Genomic DNA, 17,514 nt, shown 5'->3' with positions numbered 1-17,514 from the left:
TACGGCATCTACTGCAATGAAGCTCCTTTTCCTACAGGACATTTAACTAAATATTTCCCCCTCCAAGTATTGGAAGAATACTATGATTGTAATCACTACATTTCTTGAATTACAATTAATTCAAGCGTAATATATTTTCAATTACAATTAATATATCTGTTACCGTATTTATCATTATTACTATTGTGATCTTGATGCTACAAAATATTACAATTACAGTAACCGCCATCCTAAATAATCAAAATGTTTTAACTCTGTGCTCTGCTGAGTCGGCAATACTTCAATTTTTACTCGCTAACGCCAGCTTTGAATCGAAAAACCCAACTAAAATAACTATAAACAACCAATTAATTCGCAGCAAATGTCAAAAAGATGTAGCAACACTTTCACAAGCGCTCTGCCCAGCTCAATTTTCCAAAAATATAGCCTAAAGTTGGCCCACGAACTATTTAATACTATTAAAATGGTATACAATTTATTGAAGAAAAAATATCAGAAGTGAACACTTGCGAACTTCGCCCCATGCACCATTTCAAATATTACCAAAATCACTGTACACTTAATATCTCACATTTTTTATTTCACGTTCTATGTATCTTTTACATGTAAAAAAAATAAAACATCCCAACGAAGTTGTTGTCGTGGAATATAATTAAGCTACCAATGCGGAAGCGGTGCTGGATTCGTATTTCCAGTTGGGTGGCAGAACACTCTTTGTCTTGTAGTAGCGAGCCAATCTGTGGATTCTGGATTCAACCAAAATCAAACGGAATTTACCATCCTTGTCCTTGCGATTACGCTCCAAATGCTTACGGATGGCAACAGCCTTTTTGATCATGTGGTACAAATCCTCAGGGATGTCGGGTTTGAGTCCAACGGATTTCATGATACGCAGGATTTTATTACCATTCACAAAACGTACCTGTGCCACACCATGCGAATCACGAAGAATGATACCTGCGCGTAAATGAAAATAAATATTATAGAATTTCCAACCTGTGAAACTGTAACAAATATTTATACTAACCAATTTTGGAAGGAGTCATGCCCTTTTTGCCCAATTTCTTGATATGATCTTTCACATCTTCGGCATTCAATTTGAGCCAAGAAGGCACCGTACGTCTGTAGGGAAGTGCTGATTGGGAAATACCCTTACTGTTGAACGACGGTTACAATAACAAATTAATGGCGCATGTAAAGTAGAAAAAAATGTATTATTAGCGTATTATTATTATTATAATATTTATTAGAAATCGAATGTCAATATATAGCTCGACTAGCGAACACCACATGGACCCATGACAACATAAGTTTATAATGCTGCACAAGCGTGTTTAGAAAGTTTAATACACAAAATACACTGGACAATATCTAAATATGCTTGTAAATTTACAATTTTGAGTTGGAATCATATAAAAATTAGTTAAATATAAATTTTTACCCAGGAGCGTGCATACGACCCATCTTTATAGATTTTTATTCTACACCAAAAAGAACGGAACGGAAGTGGAGAGTTATGTCAAAGATGTCTGCCACAGATCTGCCAACTTGCAATACGCCAACAACTGTCAAAAATAAGTAAGAACAAAACAGAATGCACTTGCTGCCTTAAAAACTTATGGGTGTTCACAGATCGTTCCAAATTTTGACTGCAAATTTAGACGTCTGCATTTTGTAACCGTAGCACCTTTGGTGTTTTTGTTTTCCATCCAAAACAGAAAACTTATGCCGTCTACATTTTGTGACACTCGAAGGCATGTTTTTAAGCGTCTACATTTTGAAACCTCGCAGAAGGGTTGCTGTTTGACAACACCAAGAAAATATTTTTATTTTATCGCGAACGTTTTCCGTTATTAAATTTGAACACAATGGCTGCTCTAAACTAAGAATTATTTTGTGTATTAAAAAATGTTTGTGTAAACAATTGGAAATTAAATTAAACAATTATATTTAATTTTTCAGAACAAGAAACGAAAGCGCCTTATAAAATATTTACTGAAGCGGAACAACAAATTTTAATTTTTTTCTACGCGACAACCAGCCATTGGAAAAACTAAGTTGTAGTGTTTATTACTAATAAATTCCATCAAAAGCTTAAACTCTTTAATTAAAATATCCAGCAAAATTTTTGGTATGCAGTTTTATAGCCTGTTAAATTTGATGAAGCGCTATTGTGAATGTTCTGAAAAATCCCGCTGATTTTTGACAAACTTTTTGCTGATAAAAAAGCATTTCTTGAATTTGTCCCTTTCGTCCTTCGTTAACTCGGTATTTTGTCTAAATTGGGCTATGAAGTTGGTACCAACTGGATAAGCAGAATCACCAGCCCGGCACTGTTTCTTCAAAAAGTACCTTGCTGAATTTTTGCAAATAAGTGATCGTGAACACTGTTACGATGGCTCAAGCTTGCTTGACGAATTTGTATTTTAATGGAATGGACAAAGGGTTTTTTTTGGGAAAAAACGGGCCGTGATTTATAACCGCCATTTCTGCTAGCTTCATTTCAGACCAATCAACATAACCAATACATCGAGGTAGCTCAGGCATTGTCTTTGCTACGATAGCTTTCCACTCAGTTTCTAATGTTTCTCAGTTCTTATTTGAATCATTAATTAATCTAGTGCATTTTGGAAGCACAGTCCATTCAACAGTTCTTATTTTTCACTTGTAATCAGCATATTATCATCAGAAGGACAATTTTCAAAGATCATTCAGAGCAGAATATGAATTATACTAAACTGCCGAGCTGACGTATAGAAGAAATTGCTGGCAACACCAAACAAGTTTTGCGGTCATTTTGCGGCGACTGCTAGAAGGGAGGGTTCGAAAATTTAGGGTATTTTCAGGAATTTGTTTTTACAATAAAAAAATAAAAAACGATATTTAAAATTGCAGGGCTTTTTATTTAACTTATTTTACAAAAAAAAAAAAATTTAGTTTTAATAATTTAAAAAATGGCGCTCACGTTGACCCTACCGAAAAATTGGACCTGGACGGTGTTGTCCATTTTGGCTCTTCTATTAATCTGAAACACAAAAAACAGAAAAGTTATTAATCAGTATGACTGTAGCTATGATGTGTCCCGCTACTAGATTTAAAAAAAAAACTTGACAAAATGGCGCGATTTTGAACTTGGCACTCTAAAAATCGTATTTTTTTTATGTTGCGAAAAATATTAAAATTACAGACGATTCGGTGGAAATTTTTTTTTTTTTTGACAACACCAGGCCGATAAAAGTTGTTTCGAGATAAAGGGTTTTTCAATTGGCGAGGGTCGATTTTGGCGCCCTGTGGCAGCCATTTTGTTTAGGCGATATCTGTCAAATCTTTTGTTTATTATTCAGTTGTTTATGCCAAATCATCATGGGAAGTTACACGATTGAACAGCACGTTCAAATGATAAAACTTTATTATCAAAATGAGCGTTCCAGCAGGAGGACGCTACGTGCCACACAGCAAACGCCATTTTATTCCATTTCAACATCTACCCGCCTTTATTGAAAAGCCCTTTAAATGAGTTTTAAGTTTGAGGTACAGGAGCGTGTGACAGCTCTCTACCTAGTTAAAGGATATTGGGAATTTCTACATGAAAATTTCACAGTATATTCTTAAGATACCATACTTTCAAAATATCGAAAAAACAAAAAATCGATCTTTTGAAATTTCCAGGGCACTTGGATGTTACATGTTCAAAAACCTGGTTTCACACACAGCCTCGCTTCCTTTTGCTAACACTACCACAATTTTACAATCTCATCATCGACTTGACATCTTAATATAAAAGTTAATCAGCTGATCACAATTCTTATAAAAAAACTTTCATGTTTCGCTTTCCAATGACTCTGCTTGAAATTAATTATAGGAAAACTTCATAAGAATTTGAAGATGTATTGTCATATACAACTTCGAATCATGTTATATCCTTAAATAAAATTCACAATATACATTTATATAAATTTGTACAGAAGATTTATGAAAATATATAAACCTTGTTAGGAATAACACACGTAAATTAGTTGACGTACAACCTTTCGTTCAGAAGTGCTTTCGTTTTATTTATTTCTAAGTACTGATTCTTATTTTCGAAACAATGGAATTATAAAAACTCTTTGTAATTGTTTAAAGCACGTCAATTAAGCACTTAAGAAAAACATTTATACAACATAAATATTTTCGTTTTCTTTTAAAACAAATTCGATATTTTGATTTATTTTATATTTGAGTCAAACAAAATATCTAATTGCAACCTTGCTACGAGTCTACAATCAGTACTACCAACAAAGAAATAATTTCCTCTGAAGTTTTTCTCCACTTCATTCACACTTCGAAAATATCGGCATATTTTCGTATATGTATACACTAATATAACACACACTAATAAGAATAAATGCACACGATTACAATTGGCTGCAGAAAAATGAAAATGGCTGAGTTTGTGTGAAAAACCTTTAAACGCATTAGAGAAAATTGTATACAAATTTGAGGAAAAACTTGTGTAAATTTATCAAATTATCAAGAAAAACGTTCATCAATTTCCAATACACCTTGTGAAACAAAAAAGTGTTAAAGAATTTATGTAAAACCATAGCAAAAAGCGTTTGAAAAAGTGCATATTTTTTCACGCCTAGAACAAGATACAATTGCAAAGAATCTTGAGGCTACATTCATCAAGCTGTAGTGAAAAAAGTATTATTCAATAGATATTTAATTCGTTAATGAAAATATAATTTTAATACGTACGCTATTTTCCAATTAAATTCTGAGATATACAATTTTGTGAAGTACCGCTAATGCCCAGAAAGGTATTGCGGTAACAATTTTTTGCTCTTTTTCGTGTTACCTATAGACAAAAAGCGAAACTAAATAGACAGAAAGAAAAAGGGGGCATATCTATATAGTTTGCAAATTTCATATCCATGTACATACCAATTGTATTGTATATTGCAATAATTTAGAATGGCTGACGATTCTGGTGATAGTGATATCGAGCCACGTCCTTCGTGTAGCAAAAATCGACGCAATACTCGAGGAAGCTACAACCGTGATGGTGGTAATTGCGCTGAAAGTAGGAAGGGCAGAAAACGTCGATTCGTCATGCGCATCGAGTTCGATGATAGTGACGAAGATATTTCTTCGGCTTCAGAAGCATCTAGCGACGATGGTAAAGAAGAAAACATGAACATTGCCAACGAGTCGCCATCAAGTTCTACGAGAGCGCGACGAACTGGATCAAAAAAATTAAACAAAAATGAAGAGTCGGATGACATTCAGAGGAATATGTCAAAGCGTCTGCGAAACAGACGCACAAATAGGCTCTACCTGGACGGTAGCGATTCGGATGGGACTTCAAGTGGCAGTGAGGTAATGGATTATTATTCGATTACAAAAACGTTTAATCCCTAGCAATAAGTTGTATTATAAATTGTAATACTTGGTGCATTCATGAGTTATGTATCCTATAGATTGTGAAATAATTAAGTTGTTATGTATGCACATACATATGTATCTAATATATTTAATATAAAGCTCTGTAACGTTTTTATAACCGTTACGTCGCCATAAAGTTACAATCTAAGGAAATGGATATTCCTAACCAGTTAAGAAAATCGTGTTAAGTATTTGAACATCAGAGTTTTTTGTTTTAAAAACACTATTTTATTTTGACAAAAAATAACAACACTTCTGCATTTAGATTTTATCTGCTTTTGTATAACCGTTTAAAATGGTGGTTTTATAAATAAGAAACATATTTTTTATTTTCCATTGGATTCGTCTTGGAAATGCTGTAAAATATTATTACACTTTTTTGTCGGATCTTCAATGTAAGTTTTAAGCGCCATTTGGGAAATTTCACGATTTCTTATTTATTATTGCAGCTTAGATATACAAATATGTTTCGGAGTTCATAAAATGTTTAACTAGGTAAATTTCTTAAATGCTTTCCTTAATTAACCTAAACTTAGAGCTTAAAATTATTTTAATGAATATTAAAAAACCATTACATCTCTTAAGTACATATGTAAGCATGATTATTTTAACAATATATTTTGTTCAGAAATTTTCATTTGCTACAAGAAAGGCATAACTCAAAAAACTAAAAGTTTACAAAAAAAAAAAGAAAAAAAAAACAATTTTGCAATGGAACCATTTCGGCTTTAAATTTAGTATTACTCTCTAAACACAGTTAATGAAATTATATTAATAGATTTCGCCTTGGTTTTTTTACGCTGCATAGAAGAAGTGCTAGTGGTATTTTCTGCACATATATAAGTTTGGGGTAAAAGATCCATTATTTTTGCGCCAATGATTTAAAACTGTTTTATGGTCGATTTTTAGCTCCTGGGTGATGCTACGACTACTAACATGCCTTGACCTTTTTGCCTTCGATTATTTCTGTGATTTTACAGGGTGAACGATATGAAGTGTTACCAACTTCACACTGCTTGTATCTGTAAAGCAGCTTATGACATCAACGTCAAAATTGTTCTACTGACAGTTCAATATATTGTTTATAAGCCATCAAAAGCATTTGAGTCTCTGTTTTTTTGAATTTTTTTTTTCTGTGATGGAATTAAAACGTAATAGTGTGAATGCGTTATTTTTGGCTGGATGGCAACCAGCCATAGTTCGTGGGCTCAGTCACCCCAAAGTGAATAAAATGTTTGTGTATCGCACTATAAAACGACACAAAGATACTGGTAGCATTGCAAAACGCTACGGAGGTGGACCAAAAAAACCCGCAACAACGCCAGAAATGGTTCGGGAAGTGAAGGCTCGCCTAGAATGAAACCCACGTCGAAGTGGAAGAAAATTGGTCAAAGAACTGAAAATATCGCAAGACATTGAAAAATGAGCTAAGGACAAGACTTACAAGTTCCAAAAAGCACACGATCTTTCACCGCAGCAAAACAAAATGCATAAGCACTCAAAACGATTGTGTTTACTTGACCGAACGTTCATTCGAGAATTTGAGCCTACGTATGGCCACTCGAAGCAATTTCCCATCGCAAGTAATGGTTTGGGCCGCAGTGACCGCTCTTCAATCGTTTTTATCGAGCCTGGTGTCGAAGTGAATGCGACTTATAATCGGGAAAATGTTTTAGAAGCGGCTTTAGAGCCGTGGAAACGCAAACATTTCGGTCGTAGGCCATTAAAAAATCATGGTCCACACTTCATTTCGTCTACACAATGGCTTTTGAATTCGCCAGACGCGAATCCGATGGACTATTCCATCTGGTCCATTTTGGAAAGCAAGGTGAGGACTAAAAAATATGCCAGTATGTATACGCTGAAAAAAGCGATTATACGAGAATGGGCCAAAATACCTCAAGATCACATTCGTGCAGCATGCAACTCATTTTTTGACCGTTTGAAGGCTATAGTTAAGGCAAAAGGTGGTCATATCAAGCTAAAGTGAATATATATATGTTAAAATTGTAATCATTTTTGAACAATTTTGTCTTTGAAATCAATAAAAACTAAATTTCGACAGAACCAAAATTGCATGTAATTAGCTGTTATATAATCAGAATCGTTCACAATTTCAGCAGCATGGCTTGCATTTTCGACTTTATCAAAGAAAAAAAACTAAAATGTACCGAATTTTCCCTCAGCCGACCTCCATTTTAGCACCGTGTAACTCACAACTGAATGGAACAAAAAACAGCAAACAATTTTTTTAGTGTGATACTTTACCAGATATCGATCACTGCAGCTATATAACTAGAGAATAATGGATTTCTTTTCCCCGAAACTAATATTATAAAATATATTATATATATTAAATTATATATATTTTTTAATATAATTCAACAAAACTCATATGTATGTAAAGTTCGAAACTTTGTACAAATTTATAAAAATACTACAAATTTTCATCAACATTTTAAATTTATAAAAAAATGGTCATTCGTTACAAAAAGAAAATGCGCAACTCTTTCAAGGAAAAACAATTTTCAAAAGCAACAAGCCTTTTTCGGCACGAGAGTCGGTTCTACGTTAGCGGAACGGCCGGAATTTATATACGGCCAATGATTGTCACTCCTGCAGCATTCCCCGTATATGTATGTATGGGGAATGTTTATGCTGTTATAACCACTTCAACCTTTTCTGATTTAAAAGTTTGAAATTTTGATGAAAATTTTTAAAAAATTTCATAAATCTGATACAAAATGTGAAACTTTGATTTGTATGATATTTATTTATTAGATTGTATGATCTTGATATCATATTGCAGGCAGAGATATATATATTTTTATAAAAAAATTAATGAAAATTAAAAAAAAGCTCAAATATTGTCAAAATTTCTTAATTCTAAAGAGTATTTCAAAATACGCGCCTAGATTCTCGACTATTTTCATTTTAGCGTTATTCTGTCGTGTAAAAGTGTACTCTGTTTACTTGACTTTTGAAAAGTAGCCGCATCATTGGCCATTCGCTTCTATCACCTATAACAGAGGCATTTTTTTTTTTTTATCTGTTCAAAATTTGAAAAAATAATATTCTCTCCTAACTTTCCTTTTCTAATTTTTCTTTTGCTGGTAGCGACCCTTAAATAATACTTTAAAAATGCGAAATAAAATTTGTTTTCCAAGAGGGAGGAATATACAGTTTTATGGTACCTCCCCACTGCAGATAGCTTTGAAGGATAGCTTCTATTTCATTTATTCAGGAAGTCCTTAAGGGGTAACACCACTGTAGAAATTTCAAAAAATTGATTTTTTTTTTTTATAAGCTTAAAAAACTCTTTGAACCTTTTAAAATACAGTACAAAAAGTTGTATACGTTACCGAAGTTTATTTCATAAATATTTTAAGCTTTCAACCAAACGTTAGTGACTGCTACCTAACAACTTCGCCAAATTTCCAAACTTTAAGCGCGTTTTTCTCAAAACACGTTTTCTGAAATTGGCACGCAGCATAACTCAAACAATTTTAAATATTTTTAATCAGGGTTTTCACTACGTCTGTATAATAACCTTCTTAAGAGAAGAGCGTAGGGGATTTTCGATAGATTAATTTAAACGATTGTTATAATTATTTAAGTGCCGTTTTTTTAGTCCAAAATAGAGTTTTTTCCTTCAAATGCTTGCTAATTCCACAAAAATAAATATTTTTTAAATCCCCTACGTGTTTCTCTAGTTATTCTTATCTAGATTAAGAAAAAAAATGTTTCTTTGTTCCAGATTAAAATTTGCACCCTCTGTGCTGCGTGCCGCGGAGCTCCTTCAAGAGAAACCGTATTACAAAAATGTCTCCAATGCCGCCATTTTGTAAAATTTTTCGATCAAACTCTGTAGTTTTGTATTTTAGTATATAAGTAATAACTTCCCCAAACAGAGTGATTGTTTTCCTTTTTCTTCTATACAAAAAAATTCTTTAAAAATCGTGTTTATTTTGCGCGTGTACAGTGGTGTTACCCCTTAAGAAAACTACTACTACTAAAACTAAAAAATAATTAAATTACAAACTTACATCTAACTCAACTAAATCTCGAGTTCAATAGTACAGGAAATTCTTTCTTTGAAAAATTGTGGCCGAAATACACCTCTATTCCCCTAATGTTCTAAAACTAAGAACGTAATATAATAATTATTATAAATGGCTGTAATAGATCACCTAATAAAATGTTCAAATATAATGATTTGGCATCTTCGTCCAAGAGTGGATGGTGCAGAAAGAGACGTTAAACAATTTCTTTGCAAATGTCTGGGTCTGGCGGCTAGGCGCTTAAAGTTCCTCAGTGTGCCTTGCGGCGATACCCTGAGGCAATTCTCCAGCCTAGATACCGTTTCCTCCACTGCATCAACAGCACGACATAAGTTTTCTTTCTTTAAATTATGAAATTTTTTGCAGGTAGTATACATTATTGTGTCAAAACGGCACTCGTGCTACTTGCAGTGTACCCTAACCATCCTACCTATCTTGTTGTTGTAGCAACATAAACAGTTCTTGCCGGATATACATAAATCCGGGTCGTTCCGTTTTCGGAGTATTTGAAGTATTTACCTGAAGTAAAAATATCTAAGCGAGTTTCTTCATTCAAGTGCCAATTCCATCTCTTAGCTTTTCCATCCGCTACATTTGCTGTGTCCCGAGGGTTTATGCGATATTAATGCAAGTCTTTTAAGTAAAGAACTCCTCTGTAGTTTAAGATGTCTTCCTGTTGGTAGTGGCAGGACAGGCAACAGAGGCATAACCTTCATTTCATCAGCATTTTTTCAAAAAAAGTTAGAAATGTTTTAATAGCAAAAGGGTTTCGTGTGTTTTTTTCGCATAGCCATCCAATCTACTTGTCGAAACTTACTGGTGAAGCACTGAAATTTAAGTACCATAATTTGCATTCGAAGGTGCTGAATTTCATATGTGATTATTTAGGCTTCAAGCTTCCTTTTCCAACATAAGTGTAAAGAAATGTAAACGTCCGCTGAAGTTTCTTCCTACTTCAACGCAGTTTTTAAATATCAGTTTACATTTTCTGAATTTCTATACTGCAAAAAAGTAAAAAGCATTAATAATAATAATAAACAGCCTGCAACAGGGTGTTGGCAACTAGCTGCTTCATAAATGATTGTACCGCTAGGTGAGGAGAGAGCCACAAACTTATGTTTACATGGAGTTTGTTGTAGTAGTCGCTGTTATTTACACTCACTTATAAAATGGCTGAACTTCACTGCTGGTAAATTTGATTGCATCCAGCCTTGGCGCACTAACAAATGATAAAATTTATGTTGATGGGGCACTGGGTACTTTTGAGTGCGAGAAATCGATTTTTTTATTACAAAAAAATGCCATAAACTGAAATAGAGTAGAGTATAGTAGAGTAGATGGAGTTAACATCGGGTCTATGTCCTCGCATCAAATTAACCCGATTTCGTATACGCCAAAGTCTGTCACTCTAATAATCAAACACAAAAAACATTGACTACGGCTATGTTCAGAAACGCATTATAATGCGCAGTACTTGCAGCGCTGGCAGCACTGTCAATGTGACAATTCATGCAACTGATAGATTTGTTGAAAAATTGCAAATAGATTTGTTGCATTTATGAACGCGCGGTGCAGTAAAATGGAATTGTTACTAAGTTTGGTCATGGATGATGTATGTGAGGAAAAAACCGATAGTCTTTTATTAAATTTAAGAAAAAAAAAACCGTGTTTTAAGCTTTACAGGACATATCTTGTCAAAAGTTTAATATCAAAAGTTTAATATCTTTTTTTAATTCGCTTATATGTGATGAGTAAATTAGAAAATTTTCGCTGGGCGATGTTGCTATCTATTTTTAAATCTTTATTAACTTTTTTTACTTCATCTACGACCTTAGCCCAGAGCACGCTCTTTTTCCTCCTTCCCGACGTGAACTCGTTCTCCATGCTCAGTCGGACTCTGAGCAGGAATTTTATCTCCGATGTACTAAAGTAATCACTAAAACCAAGAAAAGTATAATAAAATAAAGTTTAAATATCGTATTTTTCATCAATTTTTTTATTAAAAGCTAAAATAAATAATTAAATACCCACTTTTTATCAGACATTGTACTAGCGTATTTATTGGCAGTGTGAAAATTTTTGCTGCAAATAATGCACGACTTTTGATACAAAAATGACGTTTAAGAACGCGTTGCATTTGCAGTACTGCCATATTTGCATTTTTGAACGCACTGCTCACTCTGAAATGGTATGTTGCGTTTTTTTGTTAAGTTTTTTTTACTATTAGACGTAGAACTTTTCGCCATTTATTTACATTTAGAAATTGATTGAACTTAAAAGCAGGTTTAAACAAGAAACATTTTTTAATGTTGGATATAATTTGCTCCGAGGAAGGCACATTCATTGGAGGTGGTGGTACTGGACCAAAAACAATGTTTTGCATGTTTGATTGCCACCGCAAAGTAGAAAACAGAATAAATTAGCTTTGTTTGATTCTGCCCTGACAACAAAACAACAAATCAGCTGATTTCCCGATACCACCTTTAGTAGATTCGCCTTGGTTCCGGTTGAGGCAGTATTCCAGCCCAATCCTTCATGGTGCGTGTGATCACAGTTTTTAGCTGAAACGGAATCGTAGACGGAAGTAATTGTTTTTAAAAACTATTTGAGTTATTTTGCTTTGCTTACCGTTTTGAAAAATTGTGTCTCGAGAAAAGCACAGAAGAAGAAAAAAACCTTCTCCTCTCTCTTCCAGAATTGTCTTCAAATAATCATAACTCCTCGATAAAATAATTGAACTCAATTAAATAATTGAATCATTGCTCCTCTATACTTAAACAAGCATCAGTCCCAGGCAAAAAATTTCATTTTGACACAACATCAAAAAACCAAATTTAAGCAATAAAAAACAGAACAAAAATAAACTCAAAAAAAAAAAAATTATTAATTGTGTTAAAAAATTTCATACAAAATAAAGCGATGCTGTTATCTACTTGACTCAAAGGTCGATGCGCGTTAAAATTATGCACGAAAAAAATTTTGAAAAATATATCTCGAAAATTTCAGGGTGGTATTACTTTTAAAAACCAATGATTTGTGCTAACAAACCAAACATCTGTGTAAGATTTGCTTGAAAAATTTTAAATAAAATTTTTGAATTCTGAAACCTAGTATATATGTATGTATATAAAAAATTCTTAGAATTGAAAAAATTACTGTTAATTTTACATTTAACATTTAATAACGATCTTATAATCTCGCACATTTAGAATTAAAATGTAATGCTCACACTAGAGCTGTTTAAGAAAAAGAGCTGGTAGCTCAAAATAAGAACTAAAGCAGGTAGAGACGTTCCCAAGACAGTCGGTTTTACGCTACTGGAACGACCCGGATTTATATCCGGCAAAGCACTAGCGGCAGCGTTCCCCGTACATGTATGGGCGATATTTATGCCCTTCTACAATAACAACCACAACACCGGAAGAGAAGAACAAGCGAGAGACTAAGACTTAGTTTTCTGGGATGGCAGGCTTTCCTTCGAGTCCGTTAGATGAGATTGACGATTACGACCGGTTTGTTCATCGCGCCTAGCAGGGCGTGGTAAACTACTGCAACAAAAACAATAACACAAAGTGACGGATATGAATGGAGACAAATCATGCTGGCAGGCAAAGTCCATCAGAAGCTGCAGCGCTAAACGATGACGGTGACCTCGACATATTAAAATTTGAAGTAATCTCCCGTGATCTTATCACCTCCTCAAATGTTATAATATCTTACGCACGTTTGACCTCTCGTTCAACCCCTTCAAATCACTTGACACCTGAGTCACTGGGACAAGGCTTAGAAGGGTGCTACAACAGTTCATTTGAAAGGCTATTGGAAATGTATAAAGTCAAAGAAGTTGTGTGCAGTATAAATTAAGGCCGGCAGATAGGAAATAAAGATATAGATAAGAAGGCGATATATACACTCTATATTAAACAATTTTCTTTTTACTAAGGGAAACAACCAGTACGTTTTTACATAAAAAATATTTTGTATTAATCAATATATTTGCCCACTAATTCGAATTTCGCACCTGTATTCAAATTGATAGGAGCACGACGAATTACCAACTTTTAACTATTTTTTTATGTTTTTATAAAAGTATAGTACATTCTACAACAAAAACCATATGATTCAAAGCTCTAAACTTTGTACAAAATTCAGAAAAATTTACTAAACTTCAAAAAACTACCTCAAAATTTCCAAATGTTGCATAATTTTTAGAAAAATTCTGGTTATGTGGTTTAATAGCCCATTCGAAACTAGTATATATAGTGCAAGTTTTAAACTACTCGAAGTTGTCATTGGTTTTTAAGAATTTTTCGCTGTCGCATTGAGTATCCATCCTTTATATGAAAGAGAATTCTCAATATCGTATGCAGAAATTATTTTTAAAAATCAACTTAATTTTTGAGCGACTTCACTATTGTTTAAGATGGAGGTCGTAGAGACCTAAGTGACTATAATCGATTTCTGATGCTTTGCTTTCAGCTTCAAATGCAGTTTGCGTTGTTACTGTTGTTATAGCAGCACGTGCGTATCACGGTCCTCTGAAGACCACCAATTTCTTGTCAATGATTTTCATAGACGATTTCTTATTTTTAATAAAATTACGTCTTTCATCGTCACTAAGCGTTTGCAACGATTGAATTCTTGGAAATTAGCTTTCGGTATAATCTTCATATTGGATACACAGTATGGCAAAGCTGGACTAGTATTTAAAAAAAAATCCAAAAGATGCCACTATAATTTCTTTTTATTCATAAAAAGTCAACTTTTTATAGGAATAGATGAAGATTTACGATAATCCAAAGTCAAAAATAGTTGGATGGCCAGTGACTACACTATTTTTGACAGACAAAGCAAATATTAATTACTTGAATCCCATACTGGGTACTAGGTTGAATCAACGTATTAAACCAGGTTTCTTTCCAGCAAAAGAAAGAAACGACAAAATGATTTTTCAGCACGACGGCGGTTATCAAAATATTAGAAATGGACAATGGTACCACACCCACCATATATGTACCTTACGCATTGCCTCTTCCCACTCCTCCTTGTTATGTTCGAAGACTCATGGTCTGACACAGCAATATTTCCGTTTCTACAAAAATGCCAAACATTCCATTGCCTCAAAATAAAAGTTGCTTATTTTGGAAGCAAAGTTCATATGTTTCCCCAAAAAAATAGGAAAAGTTTGCAGGTAGCTATATACGTTATTTTCCAGAAACGGCGTGAAACAATTAGAATTCCTCATATGGTTCTATACAAATGGGTATTTAGTGAATTTCTTTCGTTATAAAGGGTATTTCAAAAGACGAGCCCTAGATGTTGTTTTAAAATAAAAGTTGAAAAAACTTAAATTCTTGTAAACAGTCGATTCATGAATACGTCATTTTTGAGCACATCGAGATATCTATGTTGAAGGCTGTTCAGCAACACTTTGCAATACAGCAGCAATATTCTCAACAGTACGTCCAGTTTTTGGCCTGCCAGTGCTTTTTCTATCCTCGACAGAACCAGTTTCTAGACATTTTTTCACCAACCTTTGAATTGTCGACTCATTCGGACGATTATTTCCATCAAAAAATCAGGAATTGTGCGATATGTTGTCTTTAAACATCGACAATTTTGATAAAAAGTTTGAATAATCTTAAGTTTTAAGCTTAATTATTGTAACAAATCCTATATTTTTATGGAAAATGTGTTAATATTTAGCCCGATATTGAAGATATTGGCATCTGCTATGAAATTTTTTGCACTTGAACCTAGCGGGATTGTGTGTATTTTTGCAAAAACCATTTACCTTTCGAAGGCTTCTTAAAGCAGTAGGACTCACAATTTTTAAGATAACATCAAGACGGAACCAATGTTGATAGGTTACAAGGTTTGACCATCCGAAACAAAATTTTGAGAATAACTGCGGTTGCCTGGTCTTTGGTGTTCGGCAGCACAATTGTGCCCGCCCACCCACTTCACATGTATGATTACGCTCTTTCAATCATTGACGAGCAATGCCTTCGTTGATTTTTTTCAAATTTCACCAACACAATCTCAGTTTTGTCGTAAACTCTTGTTGGGTCAGCAAATCAGCTGACTCCTTCAAAATAGCTGAGAGCTGGTTAACGGTGTGAACTTGGCCACACCTTCTGAATGACCGCATCATAACAAACAAATGTCAGAGCTACTGCTTCCAGTCTACCAAATGTAATTAGTTTTTACTGCAAATAATGAAAGAAATATAATTTTTGAACACACAACATCACATGGGCGTTTGAAATTAGCCTATTTCTTATACATAAATAAAAAAAAGTTGTAACTGTATATAAAGGTTGGGTTCACTTCATATTAATACACATAAATATGTGCATACATACATTTTATAAAAATTAATTAAGACAAACTTACAACTTCATGCAAAACTTGACTCCATTTTCAACAAATCTGCAGTACCGGAGTATCCACTGTTGTCTAATTCAGTGTTGTTGTTCTAATTGCATAAAACATTTTCCATAATTTTTTTGGAAATGCTTTAGCGGTTGCAGACCTAAATCGGGTATGAAGTAAGGTCTTTCCGGTAACTTAGTAGTTGCTTGACAGATTTAGATCGTATTTCTCCTCTAAGTTGAGTTTGTTTTGGTTTTCCCCTACAAATGCCGAATTTGATAGTTATATGATAAACAACTTTTTCCTCCAACTATTTGGCGTGGGTGAAAATATAAAAAAATATGAATTTATATACCCTTTCGTTTAGGGGAAGGAAAAAAAAACTCACAGATAAGACTTTATATGAGTTTTGATATTTCGACCGTCGAATACGTCAACAAATTACTGTAAATATATTATATTTAATTATTTATTCACTGAAGGCATTTTAAGATCTAAAAGATACATTTAATAAATTATAATTTTGAATCTCTATGTTCTATGTTTACAGTAGCGATACGAAAGCCTTTTAAAATTATTTAAGATTTTCAAATGTTTTTATATCTACCGGCAGATGGTTAGTAGAGTCAGGTATAAATGTGATAAATCACCAAATCTCAATTTGCAAGAGAGAGGTTTTAAATTTTAAGCTTTTGAAAATTTGCACTGGAAATATAGATCAACTAAACTTTGGAACGCTATAAATAGAGATTGCGGTACTTTAAGAGCTAAGGCATTTTGAATCAAATGAGGCAACGAAGAGTTTCTGAAGATAACTTCTAACTGATGTCGAAATATCGGCAAATTATAAACAGTAATAATTTAATTTTAGCTCACAAAATAAAAATTAAAATAATAGATCTATTGTATTGTAGATTTGTTTCTGAAAAATATTCACAATAAAATATTTTTTTTATTTCTTTTTGTTTTTTAATTTTTATTAAATTTTTTATTTTTTTTATTTTTTTATTTAAAAATTTTTTTTACTTAATTTTTATTTGTTATTTTTTATATACAATTTGTTTTAACCTTTTTTTAATTTTGTTTTTTGTTTTTAATATTTTTTTAAATTTGTTTTTGTTTTTTTTACTTTACTGACCTGATTACTGCCATTTGTTTTTAGTTTTCCGTTCTATCTCACCTGAACAAGCAATAAAATAGAGTTCCACATTGAAGATTATAATAATTTATAAGCCTAGATTATCGCTAAGCTTAAAAATGTCCATAATCGACCCTATGTAGATACGATTTTTATTTCGTAAATTTAGTTGTTGTTATACCAGTAAATTTAGTACACGCCACTGCTTTTTAGCGCCATTCCTTTGGTCATAGAAAAGTATTACCTGTCATTGTAAGAGATCGTTGCATACTTTAGATAGCTAAAGAGGCTCGCTCTTTGAAATAAACTTTTTATCATTTTGAAGTTTCATCTTCGAAGTAGATGAGTAACTTCAGCCCGATTATACCAAATGGCCGCTATAAAATATATAAATGGTGCAGCGCATTCATCCTTGTGGGATGTTTGGCCGAGCTTCTATAACTTGTGGTTTACGTATTGATGTTGTCCTACAAATGGAAACACATCATTTTTTATGCCTCCCTTAAACGGCAA

At 33.2% G+C, this 17,514-nt stretch overlaps 2 protein-coding genes across 4 annotated transcripts in view; one reads left to right on the top strand and one right to left on the bottom strand.

Moving 5' to 3' along the window:
* Positions 1-554: 554 nt before the first annotated feature.
* On the bottom strand, positions 555-1,550 carry LOC128857071 (40S ribosomal protein S13). Its single transcript, XM_054092637.1, has 3 exons — positions 1,442-1,550; positions 1,028-1,155; positions 555-957 (listed from the first exon to the last, which is right to left on the bottom strand). Exons 1-3 carry the CDS (start codon positions 1,462-1,464, stop codon positions 653-655), a joined length of 456 nt encoding a protein of 151 aa, XP_053948612.1. The 5' UTR covers positions 1,465-1,550; the 3' UTR covers positions 555-652.
* Positions 1,551-4,371: 2,821 nt separating this feature from the next.
* The window catches only part of LOC128867601 (serine/arginine repetitive matrix protein 2), a 63,135-nt gene continuing 49,992 nt past the window's right edge, over positions 4,372-17,514 (top strand). Inside the window, exons 1-2 of one of the 3 annotated variants that reach the window (XM_054109000.1) lie at positions 4,372-4,686; positions 4,956-5,361. In XM_054109000.1, coding sequence (XP_053964975.1) covers positions 4,957-5,361 — 405 coding nt within the window. In that variant the 5' untranslated portion in view covers positions 4,372-4,686; position 4,956. Of the gene's footprint in view, positions 5,362-17,514 lie in introns of all 3 variants that reach the window. The other 2 variants (XM_054108990.1, XM_054109010.1) reach the window with 2 other exon arrangements.

The sequence above is a fragment of the Anastrepha ludens genome, chromosome 2 (genome assembly GCF_028408465.1).
Source record: "Anastrepha ludens isolate Willacy chromosome 2, idAnaLude1.1, whole genome shotgun sequence".
Taxonomy (NCBI): Eukaryota; Metazoa; Arthropoda; class Insecta; order Diptera; family Tephritidae; genus Anastrepha; species Anastrepha ludens.
This window is presented reverse-complemented; position numbering and strand designations above follow the sequence as displayed.

What these genes read in the sequence shown, in the direction of transcription:
- LOC128857071 (XM_054092637.1), bottom strand. Translation starts at nt 1,464, where the DNA reads ATGGGTCGTATGCACGCTCCTGG. An exon ending in GGTCGTATGCACGCTCCTGG is followed by an intron (nt 1,156 to 1,441) that starts GTAAAAATTTAT and finishes GTCGTTCAACAG; the next exon opens with TAAGGGTATTTCCCAATCAG. An exon ending in CATGACTCCTTCCAAAATTG is followed by an intron (nt 958 to 1,027) that starts GTTAGTATAAAT and finishes ATTTACGCGCAG; the next exon opens with GTATCATTCTTCGTGATTCG.